This window comes from Ptychodera flava, chromosome 7 (assembly GCF_041260155.1).
Source record: "Ptychodera flava strain L36383 chromosome 7, AS_Pfla_20210202, whole genome shotgun sequence".
NCBI classification, from domain to species: domain Eukaryota; kingdom Metazoa; phylum Hemichordata; class Enteropneusta; family Ptychoderidae; genus Ptychodera; species Ptychodera flava.
In genome coordinates, this window is record NC_091934.1 from 19381725 (window position 1) to 19405987 (window position 24263).

Genomic DNA, 24263 nt, shown 5'->3' on the forward strand with positions numbered 1-24263 from the left:
CGGCTAAAATTTGTCCGTTAACTTTTAGATAATTATTTTTTTATGAATCGAAAACCGTAGACAAGTAAATAGCGATACATAAATACCGGCAGAATTTTCTAGTTTGAGTACGAGGATAATCGCGCACGCGTGAATCTTTTAGCACACTACTACTACCTGAAAGAACGGCCACTGTGATTGGCCAATGGCATTTTCTCGAAGACGCGTTAAAGTTGTGCGGCCGGCACACAACTCCTTTCTTCGAGATTTCGCTTCTTCCGTCGAGACAACATAACATAAATCAGAGCTCTTATGTAAAGTTAAATACTACCATACTTAAGAAGCATCTTGTTTTTCTCAAACTGAAAAAGTTGCCCACTTTTTCGTAACCAATTAGACTCGGGGTAAGATCTTTGGAAAGGTCAACATGGCTGCCCTTATGCAGAAATACAAAATGGCGGAATTCGGCCCAGACTCAGGCGGCAGAGTAAAGGTAAGTTTTCCACACTAATATTCGCCACTTCGACCTTAAAATAGACAGACCTTTTGAAGATGGAAGGTCTAGAAGATCCTCAACGTGTTTACCTTTTTCTGCCTAAGATTGGATCGGCAAAGAAAAACTATGCGATGAGTCCGAGGGGTCGATGGTTTTGTTGCCCCGTGATTTGTTTACGTTAACATTGAACGACTCCGGCGCTGATGTGATTCCAAATCGTTTCAAAGAAACAGGGCCCCGTATTATAGGGCCCCGGGTTATTGAACCGCTCTTTTTAAGGGTGGGAATTTTGCCTAGCGGTTTTGACTGTGGTGTCTTCGCTACTGGGTGCCGAACATTGTTCAAATCCTATCGAAAGTCATACATGTGTACGTAACACATTTCATGGAGAACAACTCTGATGGCGGCGTAATTAATTCAGTGATCTTGCACAGCCAGTATATAGCCTTGAAGCAAAATCAAACAATTCACAATGTTGATCAGTCTTGATCACAATCTTAATCACCAATATCAATATGGCATTCTTGATTTTTCATTCTCAATTTGGCAGATTCAAGATAAAAGAGGCTTGTTGACATTAGAATGAAATACATGTAGAATCATAAAAAAATATAAAAGGTTGCCATATTATGAAGCGAGTTCATCTTTCTTTTACGTCCATGGTTCTGCAAAGATGAAATAGTAGATAACATTGCAATTATTAGAAAAGATACTTTCTCGTTGCATTTATGTACACCATCATAGTTCTTCCATCATCACTGTGATGTTATTGTGTTAAATTACAGTGTACCTTCAAATATGATTTTCCGCAGGTGTGGCCTGATAGAGGTTTCTTTCGTTTTTGATATCAATTGTATTGCTTCAATTATAGATAGTCTCACTTCTTCTGTCATGCCGCAATTTAAAATGACAAGATAAACACAATGCAACACAATTTCAACAGCAGTGCAGTACATGTACGTTGTTACTCAGTATTGTCACAGGGGCTAGAGAGCAATGCATATGATTGATTTCTTACATGTATACATATAACTATTAGATATCAAACATTTCTATGATCATAGGCCGTAAGAATTTTTAGGGCCTGTGCTATAACACTATCTCGAACAGGGTCACTGTGTGCCTGTAGCTACAATGTACTGCCTCACCATCTCTGCATAGAATTTCAAAGAAAGTCCATACCCTTCTTAATTCCACCACTAGTTTCTTCACAGTCAATGTCTTGAGTTGTGAACGAGATGTTCAGTCATAGGGGAAAGAAATCAGTCCCCTGGGGTGGGGAGGGAGGGTTTTTGTGCAATGGTTTACCTTATTTGATTTTATTAATTTTGACTGTGATATTTCAAATAAAGAGTTCAACTCCACACCGTCTGACTGTTTTCTTTATTGCTACAAGTAATTTTATTAATTTTGACTGTAATATTTCAAATAAAGATTTCAACTCCACACCGTCTGACAGCTTTATATATTACCGACAAGTCCTTATCTCCTCTCCAACTTGTGTATACACCACTGTAATTGCTCCGAAAACATTGCCAACTTGCTAATCCGCTGTCGGTATCAGCGGATTAAGTGATTGAGTCAACACCACAGCCGTCCCACACGCATTAAAATAAGGAAAGGGTTGAAAATCACAGACACAGTGTCACGATGTCGTCCGTAAAACTAGTGGACGCTTAAAATATTCATGAATTCGTAAATAAATAGGAAGTTACATAACTTATTGTTCATAAATAAACGGTAAGGAGCTCCCTAGTGACCGGCCATTGAGAGAAATTACTGAAAGCAACAACCTCGCGACCGGTCGTATAGACAAATGTTGGCAAAAATTCCACACTTAACACTTACAGCCACGACCTCACGATCGGTCATTGAGAAAAATTACCGGGAAAAAAAACCCTGAAAGCCATAACCTCATGACCGATCATTGAGAAAATTTCGGGCTAAATTAAACTCTTTATAGCCACGACCGGTCGTTGAAAAAAATTACTGGGGGAAAAAAGTCAAAGCTTGAAAGCCACAACCTCATGACCGGTCGTTGAGAAAAATGTTGTGAAAATTCAACACTTTACAGCCACGACCTGGTGCGATCGGTTGTGGAGAGAAAATATTGGGAAAAAATCGGAAACCTGAAATCTACTACCGTGGACGCTTAAACTATTCTCGTTGAGAGAAATTGAAGCCCTTTATCTGTGATGAAATCAACTAGGCTACCGTCCGACCGGTCAGGAGAGAAAATGTAGAAAAGTTAAAAAGTCACTAACAACAGCCATGTGGAGAGACAGCTCAGAAAAAATTAAAATACATGATCTGGACGGCGCCGGCCTGAAGGAGAACAGCAACGTTACAAATTTTGATGACATAGGTTAAGTTCCTGACTACATTTTCCTATACCCTAGAACTTTAAAAAGCTAAGTCCATCCTTTCAGTTCATTCAGATTATGTGCTGTCGTCGTTGAGTTGCGTGTTTGAGGAATGATAATGGTGGAAAGTGCATAACAATACAGCGAAAATATATAAAAGTCAGCGTGGACCCTCTATTGTGCCGCGCAACAACCTAAACGTAGCAGCTAAACGTTTTTACAGACAGAATACACAGACAAGGTGGCGAATAACATGAAATCGTTTTTGTTGAAAAGGCGTGCTCGCAGTACCGGCAAAACTGAATAAAAAGTTAATGATTTTATCCATCTAGTTCTCGGAAACTGAAGCGAGGGCTGTCCGTCTTTGGGGAAAATACTATAACTTACGCTACACATGGACGCGGAAGTGAAAAACACACTAACATTTTAAAACGAGAACGGGCAAGAAAATGTCAGCAAATTTGTAGTCCTGGTAACAACTGGGGTTAATATTAGTAATCGTGTTCCTTGATATTCAAGATGTTTTGTTGATAGGCCTACATGTGCACATTGTGGAGGTTCTTTTGGAGTACCTGTAGGTGATAACTTCATTGGTACGGATTGTCGCTGATGTATTAGCGGGGAGACCGGGCAAACGAGTCAGTCACAGTCGATGACGGTGTGCTACGTTTACGATAGACGCTATAGATGTACGGTGACGATGGTGGCATCGAATAATATCTGAATATGGATAGTGTATAATACTGGCATACACGATGACATCAATCTATATTGAGCTGCCTGCAGCGGTGTTCGGTTCGGTTGATGCTGTCTGAGCCTCGCTACAAGGAGAAAAAGTCTCCTTGTCTGTGGCTGTTGAAGCTACCACCTCGATAACCAAGGAGGTTTGTGTAGATGCAGAGGCAGGAAACGTGATACCTCGCCCTTCAGCTCTTTCCGTGCAGGATTTACAGAAGTTTTGGTTATATTCTCGAACTCATCGTTAGCAACATTTTGTGACAAAAAGGATACAAATAAATCCTTGTTTTGATTTTGTAGGATTGATTAAAACCAGTCGTGTAGCGTGATCTTATAAAACTTTGCTCATTTTGAGCATGATGTACTAACTTTGACATTATATAACATCAAACGCATCATGGGAAATATGTTTACTTCTGGATTGGAAATAAACAGGTTTGAGGTCAAAAGGTTCTACTTCCGACTTCCGCTCTTACGGACGACATCGGACCATGACCGACTCAAAAATGTAGGTTGGTTTTCTGGCTCAAGATGACCATTTTAGACGGCGTACTTTGGCATGTAACAGTTCATCGGTATAGCGATGCTTTTGATAGTCGTTAAATTTCAATTGACTTCTATATCTGCTCAGATTTGCGGGTTTTTTTGTGACACTGTGTCTGTGATCTTCAACCCTTTCCTTATTTTACTACGTGTGTGACGGCTGTGGTGTTGACTCAATCAATTAATCCGCTGATACGGACAGCGGATTAGCAAGTTGGCAATGTTTTCGGAGCAATTATAGTGGTGTATACACAAGTTGGAGAGGAGATAAGGACTTGTCGGTAATATATAAAGCAGTCAGACGGTGTGGAGTCGAAATCTTTATTTGAAATACCACAGTCAAAATTAATAAAATAAAATAAGGTAAACCGTTGCACAAAAAAATCTCCTCCCCCACCCCAGAGTCCTTTCATCTGTTCCCTATGGTTCAGTTGTTCTTGTCTTATCAGAAATAACTAATGGAAGCTTTTACTGTCCAGAGTTCCTCCACCCACAGACTGTGTACTGTCAATCTATGCCATTACAGTGGTTTTGTTCACTTTTTCAGGGTATCTCCATAATTAAACCGATTGTGTTCGGTAACATCGCAAGGTATTTTGGTAAGAAGAGAGAAGAAGATGGACACACTCATCAGTGGACTGTTTACTTGAAACCTTTTAGAAACGAGGTAACATGCAAGTACAGCATTGTTGTTGCTGTACTGTACCTTGTCTTGCATTTTCAAATGAGATGTTGAAGTATTCCAGTGTTTTTGTTAAGGCTGGTACCCCTGTAAATGTTACCGGAGTTCCCAGTCATACCGGGGTTCTCCTTGGTATATCAATGCAATCAGATTTAGGGACAGCAGAAATGTTACCAGAGTTCCCCGGAGTTTCCCAAATCATTTACCAATATTCCCCAACCTTAGCAAAAACACTGTATTCTGAGGGAATAATGTTCAGGGATGTTTGACTTGAACAAAAGTGGCTGTTAAAGCTCCATGAGGTGCATCATGAGATTTACATATAATTCACAGTATTTTATGTTTGTGCAGTGCAGTGTCTCCCTGGAAACATGTCAAATTGCCGCGTGTTCAACCTGCCAATACAGGCTGTACATGTATTGAAAGTAGTGAAGGGGCTTACATTTATACAAGAGTAGGAGGTAGTGCCTGGAGGAGTATTTTTTTTTGCAAAGGTTCTGTAATTTTGGTAAATGATTTGGGAACCCCGGTAACATTTCGGCTGTCCTTAAATCTGATTGCATTGATATACAAAGGGGAACCCTTGTAAAATGAATATTTCTTTCCTCTTCTTGTTTTGTCATGCACTTCTTTGTGGTTTGGAAAGCCTCTTAGTTTTGGAATGGGATTTTCATAAATGCACTCATTTTTCTTCACAGGACATGTCAGTGTATGTGAAAAAGATTCAATTTAAACTTCATGAAAGCTACACAAACCCTCTAAGAGGTAAGAAAACACTGGTATATTTGATCACAGACAAAACTACTTCTATGTTTTCATCTGAAACAAACTGGCTGCCTTGCCCTTTCATCCCTTAAACTTTTCAAATTGAACATCATTTAGAGATATGGAAATTATGAAAGCTTTCAGTAAAAAAATCTCGTGTCGTGGTTTCCAAGTCTACCTTATTCCTCAGTAAGTTTTATCATCATTCAGTCTTGCTCAAGTTTATATCTAATATGTCTGTCGCAGTGAGATATGTATCTTTTGTAATCATTGAGCAAGGCAAAATCACTCATTGGCAGTTGTAGTTAGTGATTTTGGAGGTTAGAAGGCAACACCAAAGTTGGTTTTCTCAAAAGTTGCCATTTGTCACATACAGCCTTCAATGAAGAATTTCAACATGTTACACAATGGTACGGACATCTCTTCTTTGTGTTTCCCTACTGAGCATTTATTGATGAAATTTTATGTTTCTTTGCAGTGCTCACAAAACCACCCTATGAGGTTACAGAAACGGGCTGGGTGTGATTTTGAAGTGGTCATTAAAATCTTCTTCAATGATCCAAATGAGAGGCCGGTGAGTTTATTACAATCAGGGGTCCTTTATTGTCAATCCATTTTATGATCATTCTTTACTTACCTAAAGCCACTTTCATATTCTTTGCCCATTCTGAACAGTCTGAATTGATGTATACAAAACTTAATGTGTGCCAATTTATTTAGCTACTTTAGTGCTTCATTTGTGACATGTTTTAATATCATTGTCATTAGCTCACACTAGGTATATGTATATACCAAAGAGAGCTTACATTTTTCAGTAATCAGAAGAATATCATGAGCTCCAAAGTTTATGCAAGAATTGTGTACAGATATATCTTGCTTTACCAGTCAGGGTTCTCCAAAGGGGGGTTAAGGGGTGGGCTTCCCCTCTGTTATCAAACGTTATATTTATATATGTAATTACCAAACTAAAGATCAATTTTCACGACAAAAGAATATGCAAAGTAAACTTAATTTGCATTATTTTCTAATTTACATCGTTATGTAAATTGTCCAATTCTCGTGTTTTTCCAAGCTACGGAGAACACTGTCTGCATGTTTCCTTGTGAGTTGATCGGCATAATCATTCTTGTGTATTTTGCTTTCTCTGATATCATTCCCAGGTTACAGTGTATCATCTCTGAAACTCTTCAATCAGAGACAAATCTTATGCTTGGAAAGAAAAATGTAGTATCAGAACAGTATGATGAATTGGTAAGTGTGATTTCATTTCTTGAAAAAGCTTCTAAGAGTTTCTCCACTGCTGTATTTTGCTGTTTGTTAACTCTTTGAGAGCTGCAATTTTCCCGCCAAAATTTTAGTGCAACATTTTACCAATTTTTAGGAATTTTTTTGTAATTTTTTCGATAATTTTTGACCAAGTGGACATCACATTTCATTTGCTACAGTTCTTTCCCAAAATTTTGGCAAAAATCTGAAAAAATTTGACTTGGGTATATTCTATAAAGGTGACAAAAACTGACTTTGGCGCTCAAAGGGTTAAAAAGGGAGTTAGGGTTTATAAGCATAAAACCTTTGCTCGTATTTTCACTTTCATGAAATGTGATTTAACGTTAAGGTAGTACGCGCCTTGAAAGTGAATGGCTTAAATTTTGCTTAAACTTTCCTAAAGGAAATTTTCATCTGTTCTCTTTCAAAAAATCAAGAATAAAAATCAGGGGTCACCATGCAAATTTTGGTTTCAGAAGTACAAATTAGCTTTAATTTACCAATATTTGAAATTCAACATGGCTGCCATCCCTGTGTATACTGTTAAGGGAAAAACATCATATTCTGATTTTCACAAAAACAAGATGGTCAAAATTTTATTGATTCCAAGAGCTTCAAAATGAGCCACAACAAGTGGCAGTCTAGAACAGTATTGTAATAGTTTGAGGGTCCAAACATCTCACCCCTAGGCACGTTGTCCCTTAATAGAGTCAAGTGTGGATGTTGATATTTTTAGGTTATATACTGTAGGTATGCCTTGATGATAAAATAGCGTTACTCTGTAGAATATTTTCCTGTTGATCGGCAAATTGTTTATCGGGAGAGAATCATAGGGTAAATTAATTTGCTTGGTTGAAGTGCTTTATGATTCATGAGTGTTCCACGTCATTGTGAACAGCATTGTATTTGTCAGAACAACTATCAGGGCTTACACCAAATTCTCACTTTCACCCCAAATACACAAAGTATCCACTATAGTGAGTTCTAGCAGTATCAAGTAAATGCAAGCGGTGCAGAGGATGGGCAAATCAAATGGTCTGATTGGTTCCTCTCAAGTCTTATGATACAGTACTGCAATGAGTCATCATTACAGCTGCAATGGAGTTTAGTTTACTAAATCTGCAACCAAAGAAGCTTTGATCTGTGGATGTCAGTAAGATTTGCTCACTATCAAGGAAGGTAGAGCCAAAGTAGAGATCTGCAAAAGTTGTATCATAATCACAAATACTCTTACTTTTTGTGGACATTTTTTTCTGTCTCATTTCTACAATTGTGCGTTGTCTTGTTCTGTGTTCTATGTCAGATATTTCAAGACCCAACACAGATGATGCAGCAACTTCTGACAAACACAAGACAGCTGACGCTGGGACCGCACAAACACGAAACAGACTGTAAGTGGAAAATTTTAGTCATTTGATCAGTGCCCCTTTCCTTTTACTTCATTTGTTGTTGAAATCTCGTCTTATGATTGTCCAACGATGTCAGACACTGCAACCACACCCAAGATGTTTATATGGTAGAACACATCAGACTGCATGAAAAGTTTCATTGGAGGTAAAACAAAATTTAGGAAAACATCTTAAAGTTCAAATACCGGGTAGAAGAGAGTATTGACTCTTCACTGCCCAAAAGATCTAATTGCATGACAGATCAGATGTAGTAATGATTTTGTTGCAATGTGAATATCTGGATGTAATGAGTCATATACTTTGAATTTTGCTCTGTGATACATTAAAAAGTCAATACTGGCTGCTGTATATTTCTTGTTTCACCAGTAAAGTAACAATGCACAATTGATAAATAATTGTGATTCAAATAAATTGCAGAAAATAATTGTGATTCAAATAAATTGAAGATAAGAAATTCATCTAATGGTAAAATTAACAGATGTTACATAGAGAATGGAATTTAGCCATATGATGATTTTTCATAATTTGTCATAATCAGTTGTGTAAACTTCACCTTAGCTGTCTGTAAGCAGCTAGAGTGCATCTGTCCATTTTGTTTCACTCAGCAGAATTTCAAATTCTACTGGCTGCGAAAAAAGGCAAAAGGTTTGTTCAAGAGGTTCTGATGAATATGAAAATAGAGAAAGGGGTAAACCTTGGTGATCTTTGGAAACAAGAAATACACATCATCTGGTAACCTGTTGTTTTTATCACCTATGTACACTTTCTCTTTGACAGTTGAAGAACAAGAACGCAAAACCCTGGTTTCCATCCAGTCGGCCAAGAAAAAGATCCGCTTTGAAATTGCCGAACTCAACGAGAGACTCAAACAGAGTAAAGAGGCCATCCAGAAATTCAAAGAGGAAATCAAACGACTTGAGGACCAGGAACACGAAAAGGATGAAATGGTGACATAACAACACCGTCATTAGGATTCTGAAATGGACAGAAAGTCAATCCTTCAAAAAATCTGAGATACTGAAAAAATGACAGGACTTCAAGACAGCATTTTTCTGGTACTGTCTGCATATCAATCTCATTCCATGGTGATTGGAAATGACACAAAATGTTGTTAGAAGAGATTCTTCCCATCTTGTTATATCAGTTTCTATGGTCTCGGTTGACAATGACCATCATAGGTTGAAGGGGTTGGGGTAGGATAAATGGGGGCGGAGCAGGGTGAGGAAAGATGGGATAAGGGAAGGGGTAGAGAAAGGGATGGGGATAGGGTAAGGGATGATGGGATAGGGTAGAGGGGTATGGTTAGGTTAAAGGTATACTGTCACCTGTTCCAATTTTGCCACAATTACCATAGAAAGACAAAATCTAACCAATCACAGATTTTAAGCGGGTGGCCACTTTTAAAAAAGCGCCCTCACATTGGCATTTTAAATACCAAGGAACGACTCTTTGACCATATATGCGCATATTTAGATTACAGGTGACTGTATACCTTTAAGGGGATTTGGTTTAGCAAAGGATGTTTGGAAAGGTTAGAGTGAACGATGTTAGGATAGGGTGAAGAGAGTGGGTGGAGGATAGGGGTAGCGTGAGGGAATGCAATCGAACCATATAACTGCCAGCCACAGGCAAAACAAAACTTAATTTTAAGAAGTCCAATAAAGTTTCACCTTTTATTTGATGACTGCCTTTTCCACTGAAATATATTACCTTATTTTATAAAAAATAAAGAATTATGAATATTCTGATATTGGAATTTGGAGTGTTTGCCTTTCTCTATGAAGAGTGCCTAGGTGCATTGTATCACAGAGACTGCAAAATATTCATGTAGGAATAATAGTGCATATATGTAAAAGTGGCCAATCCATCTATTTATCTGTGAATGTGTATGGTTCATGTGTGAAAATTCTTTTCTCAGGTCATGTGGAATTCTACTAATTGCAATAATGCTGCCATATTAACCCTTTGAGCTCCAAAATCTATTTTTGTCCCCTTTATAAAATAAACCCCAGTCAATTTTTCTCAGATTTTTGCCGAAATTTTGAGAAGAAAGTGTAACCAATTAAATGTGATGTCCATTTGGTCCAAAATTATCAAAAAATTACAGAAAAATTCATAAAAATTGGTAACATTTTGCACTAAAATTTTGGCGGGAGAAAATTACAGTGCTCAAAAGGTGAAACTTTATGTAATAGCAGGATACCATCATGGCAGATATCCCATGGGTTGTAATCCTAGCAAGATGACAATGATGGTGGCATAAAAAAGCAAGTCTTACTTTGTCCAATATGTAAAGAAATTTATTGCCAATAGTGAACAAAATTGACTAACAGCTTCAATAATTACAGGAAAATGAATCGATTATTGTGGTATCTAGAGGTGATGATATATTTTCCTGTTTCCAAGTTGTGCTGCGAGCGGGCTACCCAACCCTTCCTTGATGCCAAACAGTGAATTGAAGGCAGGGAGGTAGGATTTTACCAATGCTCTGTCCAGCAATAGGGTGTTTACTCACCCAAGACAAAATGTATTTTGATTCACAGTAAAATATTGTACAAGAATGTCAATACTCTTAAATGTTCCTAAAGAAATCGAAACTTGAAAAATGAAATAACACATTCAAATTACAAAATAATTCTGAAATCAACTATGTATTGTGGTCCGCATTCCATCCAATAAATTCCGATGATGTAGGTGGCAGGGTCAGAGGTCATCTGAAATTTGATGTATCAAAATACTCCATCTGATGCAGTCCCGGCCACTGATGTTGGCCATATGGGGTCAGAGGTTACCAGCACTTGACCCACCGAAGGGGTAGGTCTTTACCACCTTACCCTGAAACCAAACTTCTTCACTCATTGACAAAAAAAAATTGCAGCAATAATATCCAATTCTGATATCATCACATTGTGACTTTTCCTTCATTTTGGGGTCAGAGGTTACCAGCACTTGACCCACCGTTGGGGTAGGTCTTTACCACCTTACCCTGAAACGAAACTTGACCAATCACTGCCAAGAACAGAACAGATCTACGGCATCACAGAATCAGATGTAACAATTGGCTCCAGTTGCAGTTTGGGGTCAGAGGTTACCAGCACATGACCCACCGTTGGGGTAGGTCTTTACCACCACACCCATAAAAATATGAAATTGCACCATCATTTTGATACCAATATTTTCTTCCCTTTTCTCTCACATTTCGTCGTCAACTGTTCCAGTAAAAAGTTTCTTGTAGCAATATTTTCTGAACATCGCAGTATCAGCTCTCTTGTTTTCATACCAATCGTGTCAACAGGGCGTCTGTCACCAGGAGTCATCACTAATCAAGTCACTACGCTTCAGAATCTACCACTGGGTCATGGGTCAGCTGCCTTCTGCAACATCAGGGAGTCCATTCACACCACCCTGATTACCTTCAACGTACTTCCATCCCATTGACGCACACCATTGGTCTGACAGGGACTGCATAGTGCAACTCCTCAGTCGGTCCAGGATCTCCAACAACACCACATATCTATTGTGCTAACATCAGAGCTTGTCCTCATGCTTTTCAATAATATTTCCAACATAATCCCATTGCAATGAAGAGGAACCAGGAGCATTGGACGATATGGTTTTCTGAGGGCCCAGGGTACTTGTACTTCAGAAGTCTTCAGTGATGGTGAAGATTGCAAGGTACTACTGGGTTAACTAACCAAAATGAATGCTTTTATATGGTGTTAGTGAAAGAGAAACCATTGGTTTTAGCATAGACCCTCAAGGGTCTATAGTTTTAGGAATTAAGAGCCGTGTTTTGATGTCCCCTTTTGTGACTCTAATGCTGAAAAGGTTTGGGCCTTTAGCTGTCAACTTTGAGTTTTCTACGTTGTTTTCTTGTTGTTTTCTTATGGTGTTGAAGTTTGTGCACAGAGACTGAACTTTTTTAAATTGTCAAGCCAAAGATACCTGCAAAACAAGTTTGATGTGTGAAAAATATTTTCAACAATATGGCAGCCATCTTAATATTGAATCAGTAAATTATGTTCTATCTTTGATTATACCATAGTCTCATAGATATTTGTTTTTGTTTTTTGGCCTTAAAGTTAGTTTTAATTTACCAATCTAAAATGCAATACAAACATAGTGATTAGCATGCAAGTGTATAGTGTTACAACTTGATTCATAAACCTCTAGCATTGTCATAATCTTTCAACACCAATATGAACTGGCACACTGGTATTGTTAGGGAGCATGTCCTCTGGACCATGACTTTCTTTGTTTTTGTTTACACCTTCATTACTTTGCTTACAAAGAATTCTGTTACTCTTGATTAAGGTAGAATACCGGTATGCCTCGGGGACAGATATTTGAACTCTCATTTTGTACAATATTCTTTTGGCTACCACTTGCTTGGGATCATTTTGAAGCTTTTAAGGAGTAAAATACATTTTCAAGGGCATAGTTTTGTGAAAATCAGACATTTTATTTTCCCTATAGAGTTAATAAGTGATGGCAGCCATTTAAATTTTAAACATCGGTAAATGTTAGATAATTTGTTCTGGTACCAAACTTTGCTTGGTGACTCCAGATTTTATTCTCGATTTGAAAGAGAATGGTAGAAATTTTGCTTGAGGAAATTTTTGGCAAAAGTTTAAGTCTCGTTTTTGAGGGCTAACTACCGTAAATGCAGAGGTAGTGAATAATTACATCGGCGAAATTGTGTAGTGATTGGGAGGTTAAATTATGTATACATGGCCGGCAGATACATTTTTACCACATATGGACATATGCAAATTTAAAACAACTGAGGTGCTATACAAGCTTTTTCAAATTGACTTGTACTCATTTAGACGTTTCGGCATCGGATAAACTGTAAAGAATTTCTTATCTTAAAATCATACAATTAAAAAAATTCTTATATCAATATGAAATCCTAGAGATTTCTGAATCAAGTCGTTATAATGTTTTTGAAGTGCACCCTGAATGAAACAATCTTTACCATCGACCAATCGGTAGACAGGATAAACATCACCTGATTCACAGTGCACAGTGAATGTAAGTAGTAGTGGATGTGTGTGAAATAGATAAATTTTACTACTGACAGATTACAATGTTTTTTTGGCAAGTGTATAAACAAATAAATCAGTAAAATCGGCATACTTTGAGCAAGCTGATATTTTGAGAACCAAACATTTTTAAAAGACTCAACATTATGTACATTTGTTAAGGCTAATATGTGCTTTTGTTTTTGCATTCGTAGATCCTCTAATAGGAAAGTGGACTAACTTTCAGCTTCCTTTCCATTCAAACTTTCTAATTACAAGCAATGATTTCATCAAACTGAAATGGAGATACTTTGAAAGTAATTAAACTTGGGCTCTTTCACCGGATTACTTTTGCTTGTACCAATCTAAAACATTGTAACTGCCTTGGTATTAAAGTGAGGATACATAGACAAGCGATGTCCAATATCTAAAATTTGAAGTAAACCAGTTAGCAGACCATCTGTGCATCCCAGATAGCAAAAACTACAAGCGTATACTATATTTGTAGGATTGCCCATAATACTACTTCCACAGTGTATAACCACAATCATTACCAAATGAGTGTTTTTTTTTTACATATTGCTGTTTGCCCACATTTGCATAACTGATAAATTAATTCAAATACTAAAACATTATAAACAACTATTGAAATTTATGAATTGTAGATTTTATGATCTTCATCAGGGGTGTGTATCCTCACTTTAACAACTATAGGAACAAATCTACCTTTCAGTCTTCACCAGCGATTTCAAGACTTGCAGAAACAACAACAGTGTATCATGTGATACATGGGGTTGTGACATGGGTCAACTCCATGATCCTGTAATTGGCAAAATACTCTCTGCTAAACTAGGTGAAAAATAAAATTCACTGAAACAAATCCAAAAGACCACAAAGATCTTAGTTTCTGTGTATAAGTCTAGGTCAAACTAATCAATTGAATCATGATCACTACAGATACCTTTAAAACTTAGGGTACTTTGCCAAACAAAAACCTGAACTTGCAAATTTTGATCATGTGAAATCTGCTATCTCATGATGCGGCTTATCCTTTCCAAATGCACTTAGGAACCACTATCAGAAAACTGCAACATACCGGTACATTTGGAGTATGATATGGTGGAAAGTTGGAGTATTTTGTCATGAAATTACCAAGCAAACACTTACCATTTCTGCATGCCTTGATATTTGTGAAGACTCCTGAGGGTAGTGGACCCCCTAGGCCTGTGTAGGTTGACACACCTGTGTGGATGTCTGGATGTATGATTGGTGAATGGATTGTTGTATCCCTGTGGGTGGGTTCAGGGGAGTGCAAATTTTACTTTGCCGTTTTGTAGGTATGTTTTGTTGTGTGTATATCTTTTCTTTGTTTGTCTGTGTTGCTGTGGCAACGGCAACAGATTAAGGTATAGCATTATTCAGTCTCTTTGAAACAAAACAGTGTTCATTCTTTCAGTAGTCACTTTAGGGTCTTTTGATAAAATTGTTTTTAAATTGATTGAAATTCTGAAGAAAAAATCCAATCACCTATTCAAAATTAATTGTATCCATCTGTACTAATGCGACTTTGACCTTATAAATTCTCAGTTCATCAGAAATATCCAGACACAGCATTTCTTTTCATGCTCAATTAAATTCTTGGCTATGAGCAATGGATAATTAATCATACAAAACTCAGGTAACATGAATGGAATATGTGAGGTTGAAACAACAATATGTAGAAATCAAATGCTAAACCGTGAAGCAACGTTTATACATTGAGAAGTTATACATTTAACAGTTTAAACTTAGAATTTTAGACAATGGAAAGTTGGTTGTTTTCTTTAAATGGAAGAAAGCGCCTTGGGGACAGATATTCAGGCACTCAGTTTTTCAAGGGGGTGCTGCATCCAACACAGTATATTTTGTTCAGAATCACTGTTTTACAAATATTCATTCAATGTTAAATAATTTGTTAACCCAAGATTAAAATATTGGCTGGGTTCACATTTCAGCTTGTAAGTTGTGTGAAAAAGAAGTATTCATTTATGCAAATGTATGCAGATTAATGTTTACATTTTGAGAGGCATAGTGCAGGACAAAATGTTTTAAGATTGTAATTTCAAAAGACCCTAAAGTGGAATTTTGTGGTAAAAGACTCAAAATTTTCTGAAAATAAAATGAAGGCGGTGTATCTAGTTTCAATTTGTGTTTTGTAAATAGTTAGTGGCTGTAGGAGAGAGAGAGAGAGAGAGAGAGAGAGAGAGAGAGAGAGAGAGAAATGATATACAGATCAATAAATGAATTCCAGAGAGTGAAATTTTATCCTGTAATATAATGTTTCTGCAATGTCAGACCAAAAGGTGTTTAGTTTATGGTCAATGCTCACATCATTTTTAAACCTGTTTGCCATTTTTTCCCTTCTCAGTGTGATCTCAACAAAATGTCACTAGGTTCTTCAACAAACAGTAAACACACAACCTAATAATACTGCATCGGTACAATTAATAGATCCAATCAATGTGTGGGGCAGTCTTCTTTGGACGGTAGGGGGTCATTCAAGTTGCAGCTGGACGTATGGGACCCATACATGGGTCTGTGCTATGCACAACATATCCAACCAATAAGCTTCTGTACATTCAAAATTTAAAATGACCGATACTGAGATGACCGCCGCAGAAGCAACTTAATATATAGTAAGCGGTGCAACCAAGATTTATTTGGTTAAGTCTTGCAGTGATCAAAAAGCTACAGAACCGGTTAACTATGAACATGCTGAATTTGCTTCTCATTTGCTCGACATTCATCGCCAATGGTTTCTATGAAGATGCAATGTTTTACGATAATCCCGCAGACGGGATGGGACGACCCCAGTGCCCCCTTTACAAAGCTTGTAGAACCTTGAGGTGCTCAACAGACAGAGGAAATATTTTCAGTTTGAGGAGAGAAAGAATATTTGTCGCACTAAAAGCAGTCGCAGCACCTCATATACCGAACGACGAAAGGAACAGCAACGAGTGCCTTTTTTATCTCGTCGACTTTAGTAAACATTTCCTTTGTACACATGCGTAGTACTTGCAAAGACGGCATTGCGTATCGATAAAAAAATCTGGAAGTCCTCAACCGTCAACGACGTCAATGGATGGATTCAATTCATCATTAGGTTTTACGCAACAGTGGGAAAACTACGTAGTGTTAGCTCTGCGTGGCTGTGTAGTAGTATGTATGCACGTACATACTTACAATAATGCCATGCAGTTGGATATATTCCGAGATTCAACAACCCAATGAAACGTTATAATAAACTTGTAAAAAAGTTCGCAGACTTGTTTGAGGTCACCCTTCGACTCGGCTATTTCGTGTAATTTGCCATATATGTCGTGGCCGACCCGGCGAGGCGCTGATCCGTTGAGTCATGACATGGACAGGCCACTATTTCAAAAGGTTTGAATCACATCTTAATTTTTAACAAAACCGGAAATATTTCATCGAAGCATACTCTGCATTAGCCCTTGTAAGCGAAAACATATCGTTTAGGCTTAGATCACTTTTATATATACGTAAATTTACGAGTTCGAAACCTTCGCAGAACTAGATCACATAGAACGTATAAACGTGACAACTTACGTGAAGGCGAAAGTGATGGACAAAACTCCCTCTAGCACGACAATATTTACAAACTCCACATGCATTAATATTGTAAACATCTAGATAAGGTTAAATTTTATAAATGTAGTACGTATTTACCTACCATTTTCAACTCCGGAGTAGATGATTTCATCAGAAACACAGAGACCCGAAGAACAAACTGTTGCCGTCGCCGGACACAAACAAACACTGATCAAAAGCCGCGTCAAGTAACGGACAACAAAAACGCGTTGCTGTTGACGACTGAAACTTTTCGACCAATTAGAAATAGCATACCACAAACTGCCATAGTGACAACTTTTTCAACCAATCTATGAGCGTGGTATTCTTCATTGTTCACTTTGTTCCGAACGAGATGTCGCGTAGGGACGCTATACGAGATTTAGGCTGTCATGATGTTGTCACCGTCATAATGGACGCCAATCACCAGTTGACATACACAGAAGATAGCACTGTTCATTGGTATGAAGGGCACAGTCCCTCTAGTGGATAGAGGGGAAATGTCTGTATATACCGGTATAGGGAAATTATAGTCTGGTAATTTTACTAACTTTTCTTGACGCAAGGGCTTGCCATGTGATATATATACAACAGAAGAATTTTCTCAAATTTCTAGGAGGAAAAAAGTGGAAAGCTCAAACGTAAAAAAGACGGAAGGTTGTAAAAACGTCCAGATAGTCATAATGTAGTTTTTGTTGTTTGTTGTTTTTGTTGCCAATACTTGCTCAAATCATTGCCCTTTGGTATAAATGTGTAAAGTTAGTAACCAAAGTAGCATTTCCATCTGTTCATGGAATGTACATGTATTAGTAGTAAAGATGTTCATGCTGATGAATTTTCAAGTTTTCTCAAAAAGTTTGATATAATATGTATGCAAGAAACATGGTTGAATTGTAACAAAGAGTTTTTTCACATTGATGGTTACAGTGTATTTCGCTCAGAAAGAAGCTATAATCTTAAAAAACGAGGTCGACCTGCTGGAGGGTCAGCAATTATGTTTAAGTCATTTTTAAAAAAGGGAATCACAAAGTTGAAATCTAGTGTATCTGATTTTTTATGGTGTAAACTTGACAAACAGTTCTTTTCCTTGAAAGATGATTTGTACCTTTGCTGTGCCTATATCCCACCAGAAAATTCAGGTGTACATATTAAGATAGATTATTTTGATACATTGGAAAGAGAAATATCGAGATATGCTTTGTTATGGGACATACTGATCTGGGGGATTTAAACCGAAGAGTTGGTTTCCTCAAAGACTTCATTCAGAATGATGATACAGTATATACTCCAGTACCCAATTTCTATACATCTGATAACTTTAGAGTAAGATATTCCAAAGATTCATCCATTCCCAATGGTAATAAATTTGGTAAACAGTTGATTGAGCTATGTCTAAATAACAATCTGATAATTGCCAATGGAAGAACTGTTGGTGATTTATCTGGAAAATTTACCTATCATCATCCAATGGGGTCTAGTGCTGTTGATTATTGTATCACCACTAGACAAACTATAGAAATTTGCAATATTTTAAAGTACATGATATTAATGCTATGTCTGATCACTGTGCTATTAGTACTTCATTGTGTTGTAATTACAGAATAGTTAAAGATTCTCCGTCAAAAAAGCCTTTGTCAAAATATGTCTGGGAAAATGACAGTGCTGATAATTTTAATAATACAATGAATAATAAGAATTTTACTGATATTTTTAATCAGTTCTTGAGTTACAATGAAAACACTGTTGATACAAGTGCAGCAGCTACACAGTTGAATGACATTTTTATAAAGGGTGCCAGACAAAGTCTCAAAGTTAAATATGCTAAACCTGCAAAAAAGAAGAAAAAAGTCAATGGTTTGATAAAAATTGTTATAATTTACGTAAGGAGCTAAGAATTGCTCTTAAGGCTTTTGAAAAAAATCAAAAAGACCCTGTTGCTAGATACAATTATTTCAGTTTAAGGAAAAAATATAGAAAGCAATTGAAACTTAGCAAAAAATGTATGCAAAATCATTAATTGACAAACTAGAACTTACACACAAGAATAATTCAAATGAGTATTGGGATATTCTAAAAAATCTCAGGAAGAAACCAGGTACCTCTATTGATGAGTCCATTCAGTGTAAAGATTGGGTCACTTATTTTAAGTCATTATATAGTGCAGAGGATAATGCCTCGTCAGCTGTAGTAGAAAAATTAGTTTCTAAAGAATTAACAGACATGGAAAAAATAAGGAGATTGAATATATCTTAATATCCCAATTAAACAATCAGAGTTAATAGTAGCTATTAAATGTCTGAAAAATAAAAAAGCACCAGGTGAGGATTCTATACTAAATGAAATGATTAAAGCTAGTGATGGTCTTTGCATTAGTAGCTTACTGAAGTTGTTTAATCACATTTTAGATACTGGTCATTTTCCAGAAATCTGGAAATCTACATTATTGGTTCCGCTTCACAAATCTGGGGATAAGTTTGACCCAAGTAATTACAGAGCGATAGCTCTTTCTAGTTGTCTATCAAAGTTGTTCACATCAATTTTGAATAAGCGTCTCATCAACTATCTTGAAGATAAAAATCTTTTCTCACCTTGCCAGTTTGGTTTTAGAAAGAACAGACGTACTTCTGATTGTGTGTTTCTATTAAAGACTGCAATCAATAAAACATTATACAAAAAAGGGACTAAAAATTCATCAAATCATCTTTATGTGGCATTTGTTGATTTCAAAAAGGCCTTTGATTCTGTTTGGAGAAAGGGTTTATTTTTAAAAATGCAGAGATTAGGAATAACGGGTAATTTCTATAATGTTGTTAAGTCCATGTATGATAATACTCAGTATAAAGTGAAAACGTCAAGCAAAATTTCGGATGGGTTTCTTTCTTCACGGGGGGTGAAACAAGGTTGTAATCTTTCACCTACATTGTTCAATATATTTCTTAACGATCTTCCAGATATATTTGGTGACATTTCTGACTTTCCTGTTGATATGGGTGATCTTAAATTAAATTGTATTTTATATGCTGACGATTTAGTTTTAATGTCAAAATCTGCAGAAGGTTTACAGAATTGTTTGAATAAGTTACATTCTTTTAGTAAAAGTTGGGGTCTTTCAGTAAACACTAAAAAAACAAAAACAATGGTTTTCAATAAAGGCAACCGTTTAATAAAGAAGTCATTTTATTATGAGAAAAATGTAATTGAAGCTGTAAATCAGTATACATATGTAGGTATAGTTTTTACACCAAATGGAAAATTCAAGCAAAATCAGTTTACTCTTAAAAATAAAGCAATGAAAGCTTTATTCAGTATCAAAAGTCAATTTTAAGTGAAAAGATGTTGAGCCCAAAGCTTTGTTTGAAAATTTTTGATACGTTAATTGTCCCAATTTATCTTATGCTTCAGAAATCTGGGCAACAGAAATTACAAGTACTGATAATTGCCTTGAAGGTCTGTGTATGTCTTATTACAGATTTATCTTGGGAGTGAGTAAACGTACTCCACTTGAAGGGATAAGAGCAGAATTGGGCAGATTTCCATTAAAGATCAATCTTTATATGTCTGTCATTAAATATTGGTGTAGGTTAAATAGTTTACCAGGAAATCATATTCTGAAACAGGCACTTCAAGAAAACATAGATATAAATTCCCCTTGGGCAAATTTTATTCTTTGTAATTTGGGAAGTTACAATCATATGAATGTCTTCAACTCCTTAAGAGTGACATCATATGCCCAGTTAAACAAGAAATTAAAAAGGAAGATATCAAGCGAGTATTTGAATTCTTGGAGAGAGAATATGTCAAACGATACAAGAAAAAATGGAGGTGGTAATAAATTGCGTACATATAGAACTTTCAAGACCGGATTTTATTTTGAAAAATACTTAAATAATTTGTCAAATTTTACTCTTCGCAGAGCTTTATCGAAATTTAGATTGAGTGATCATAGTTTAAATATTGAATTGGGTAGGAAAAGTAAGCCAAAATTGCCTTTGAAAGAGAGACTTTGTCTCAGATGTGATAGCAACGAAATAGATGATGAGTTTCATTTATTATTCTCATGTAAAAGTTTATCACTGAACGAGTTTTATTGTTACAGGAAAGTGGAATAGATTGCTCCACTTTTTCCGGTGTCACACAAAAAGAAACGGCCCTTAAAAGGGTTATGGAGTATAATTTTCTAGATCTTGCTATATTCTTGAAGAACACTGATTTGTGCTGACCCTCCAGTAGCCTTCCCACTGTTAAACAGTTTGCTTATTGTACAACTTGGATACTTTGTTGTACTCTCGAAAGTGTTCAGTTTTGTACTTTGTCCAATTTTGGAATGTACCATACCACACTCTCTGCTAGTGTGAGTTGAGTATAATAAAGATTGATTGATTGATAAGCGGACGCTTGGGCTGACTACCTGTACGTGTCATGTGTGTTGTTATCGGCGCACACAGACCATGGAGGTATTGGGTACCACCTGCATGCACAGACGAAAAATTTATGCGATCAGAGACGGTGGCGACTAACAGACAACATACCACGTTGCTATTGTTTGTCAACGAAATTTTTGACCAACCAGAAACAGCGTACCGCCGGTTGTTGAAGTAACTTTAACAGCCGACCAGTAAGCGTCATTTCAAGTGGTTGTACTTGACATTTCGTACCGTACAGCAAAGGTAATTTCAGCGTACAGATGAAGTTTTAACACGACTCGAGTGGATGCTTTTTCAAATGAAATATGTTTTCTTTTATACAAAAATTGAGGCATAAATATATTTAAATGATGGCATTTTTTGCATGATCTTCGATATGGAATTTTGTTCATATTCATATTTTGTTCATATTTGTTCATATATTTAGTCCGAAATAAAGTGAAATAAATAAATAAATAAAATAAATATGTATTATCTGTAATTGTGTGTGTTCCTGTGTCCATGCATGCATGCATCCATGCATGAGTTCAACATCCATTCAGACACCTTGAAATCCGTGAAAACACTTATTTTCTCCCTGGACTGAGTTACTAGTATTTTATGTTCATTGATGCTGTGTATGTTACTGGAAAACAAACAACTACTATGGCCTGAAAGCCCGTGTTTCAGGCATATGACAAGGAAATGAATTTGGGATCTGCCTTGGAAAATTATCATAATATCATTCCAGCTGTGAGAACAGAGTTCACTTCCTTGTTTTCAAGGAATACAATATTTCCCACCTTGGTTTCATTTACAGTACTTATCTTTCAAAATGCATAACACACTATGATATTATGCTATACTGTCATAGAGGGCTTTTTGCCAAGTTTCAAAACAATCCATTCGTGTCAATGACAAATGAATCAGTTAAAGAGTGGGCATAGAAACAGATGAATTACAGATCACATATACTTGAATGGTTAGTTTTACAAAACAAGATGTATGGGGGGAATGAATGTAAAGCTACACCATTTCTAGTATTTTAAGAATTTATTTTCCGTCATCAAAGAAACAATGAATGTTAACACTGAATTAGAAACTTTTGCTCAAACTTTCCTTGAAGAAACTTTAAACCATTCTGTTACAAATCAAGAATAAAAATCAGGGAGTCAAAGTGCAAAGTTTGGTACTAGAGAGACAAATCACCTAACATTTACCGATATTTGAAATTCAAAATGGCCTCCATTACTGTATTAACTCTATGGGGAAATGGGAAATTTTCAATTTTCAAAAGAACTAAGAAGGGGAATATTTTTCTTGCTCCAAGAGCTTCAAAATAAACACCCACAAGTGGTTGATCTAAAGAGTTGTAAAAGTTTGAGAGTCTGAATATTTGCCCCGACGCGCATTCTACCTTAACAAAACCACAAAATCAACAGTTTCAATAATTACAGAAAAATGAATTTTAATACTTTATTATCAAAATGTGATAATACACTTCTCATGAAATTTTGTGCTGCGAGCGGGCTACCCAACCCTTCCTTGATGCCATACAGTGAATTGAAGGCAGGGAGGTAGGATTTTACCAATGCTCTGTCCAGCAATAGGGTGTTTACTCACCCAAGCCATTTCAGTACTTTATTATCAGAGAAAGATAAAATTCAATTCAAAGTAAAGATTGTACATGAATATTGAAATAAAAACAGAAAGTAGTCTGAATTTGGAAAATGAATAAAAAAATGCAACCTAAAAAGCAAAAATACAGAATAAAATATTATTTAGAAACCACACTCTATCAAATATAATGTCCAAAGATCTAGGATTCGGTGGTCATCTAAAACATACATAGTGTTTGATGGTGTCACAGTGGTGTCAAGGGCATCGATGCACAGTAAGTGGGGTCAGAGGTTACCAGCACTTGACCCACCGCTGGGGTAGGTCTTTACCACCTACCCTGATCTCCACGCAATCACCATTCAGAAGAAACAATCCAGGCATTATTTGATCCTGACACTTTCTTTATGTTGGGGTCAGAGGTTACAAGCACTTGACCCACCGTAGGGGTATAGGTCTTTACCACCTTACCCTGAAATTGAACTCGTCCAATGTCGCCACAGAACAGAATCTGCCGCATAACCAATTCTAGTGTTGCATTTTGGCTCCACTCGAAGTTTGGGGTCAGAGGTTACCAGCACATGACCCACCGTCGGGGTATAGGTCTTTACCACCTACCCATAAACAAAAATGAAATCGTGCCAATGCTGACCTGATGTTTCCCGTACTTGTTTCCACATTGCGTACAATGCTCATTTGATGAGGAACAGGACCTTCCCATGTATCCATGTAAATTTCCCTGTGTTAGTATTTTGTGTCATCCCAACTGCAAACTCCTGTCTCCATTCCAATGGTGCAGACTCAGTGGTCTGTGTACTGGTTGAGGTCAATACCATTCTTCCACAGGGGCAGCTGCTTCCACAGGAAATCCACCAACACCACTTTCATTTTCTTCTGATACACTTTTCTGCTGTTGAGTTCACCACAGGTCTGATAGACAGAAGTAGGGCTGCTGGGATCACCAACAACACCACATACATCATCCCTGACAAGCACAGCCTTAGCAGGCTACCCCCTTCTGCTGTCCTATAAAATTCACTTTTACATGATAGAGAGGAACCAGGGAATATGGGCAATATGTTTTTTGCAAGGGCCCAGGGTACTGACGTATCAGGAGTCTTCAGAGATGGTGAAGATTGAAAGGTACCAAGAGTTATTTGATAAAAAAATATTTGCTATGAAGTTAGTAAAATTGGTTTAAAGGGTTGAAGAGTGTTGAAGAGACATGACATTGTACAAAGGTTTTATTCTTGTGCTTTCAATTTATTATGAATAATTTTGTCATTGTTTTCAGGGAGAAGTGTTTTTGTTTTGTTTGTTTCTTCAGGCTATGGTAATTTTTTTGAGAAAA

The 24263-nt window shown here is 36.8% G+C and overlaps 2 protein-coding genes across 2 annotated transcripts in view; both read left to right on the forward strand.

The window, feature by feature from the left end:
- LOC139136967 (uncharacterized) overlaps positions 1-24263 on the forward strand; it is a 412563-nt gene that overhangs the window by 104284 nt on the left and 284016 nt on the right. The gene's annotated exons all lie outside the window — the stretch shown is intronic.
- Positions 167-9400, forward strand: LOC139136957 (YEATS domain-containing protein 4-like). The gene is given in 9 exon segments (XM_070704831.1): positions 167-472; positions 4667-4786; positions 5500-5566; positions 6045-6085; positions 6087-6140; positions 6727-6743; positions 6745-6817; positions 8136-8223; positions 9019-9400. Coding segments are annotated over 9 exon segments (705 nt in total). The 5' UTR covers positions 167-406; the 3' UTR covers positions 9198-9400.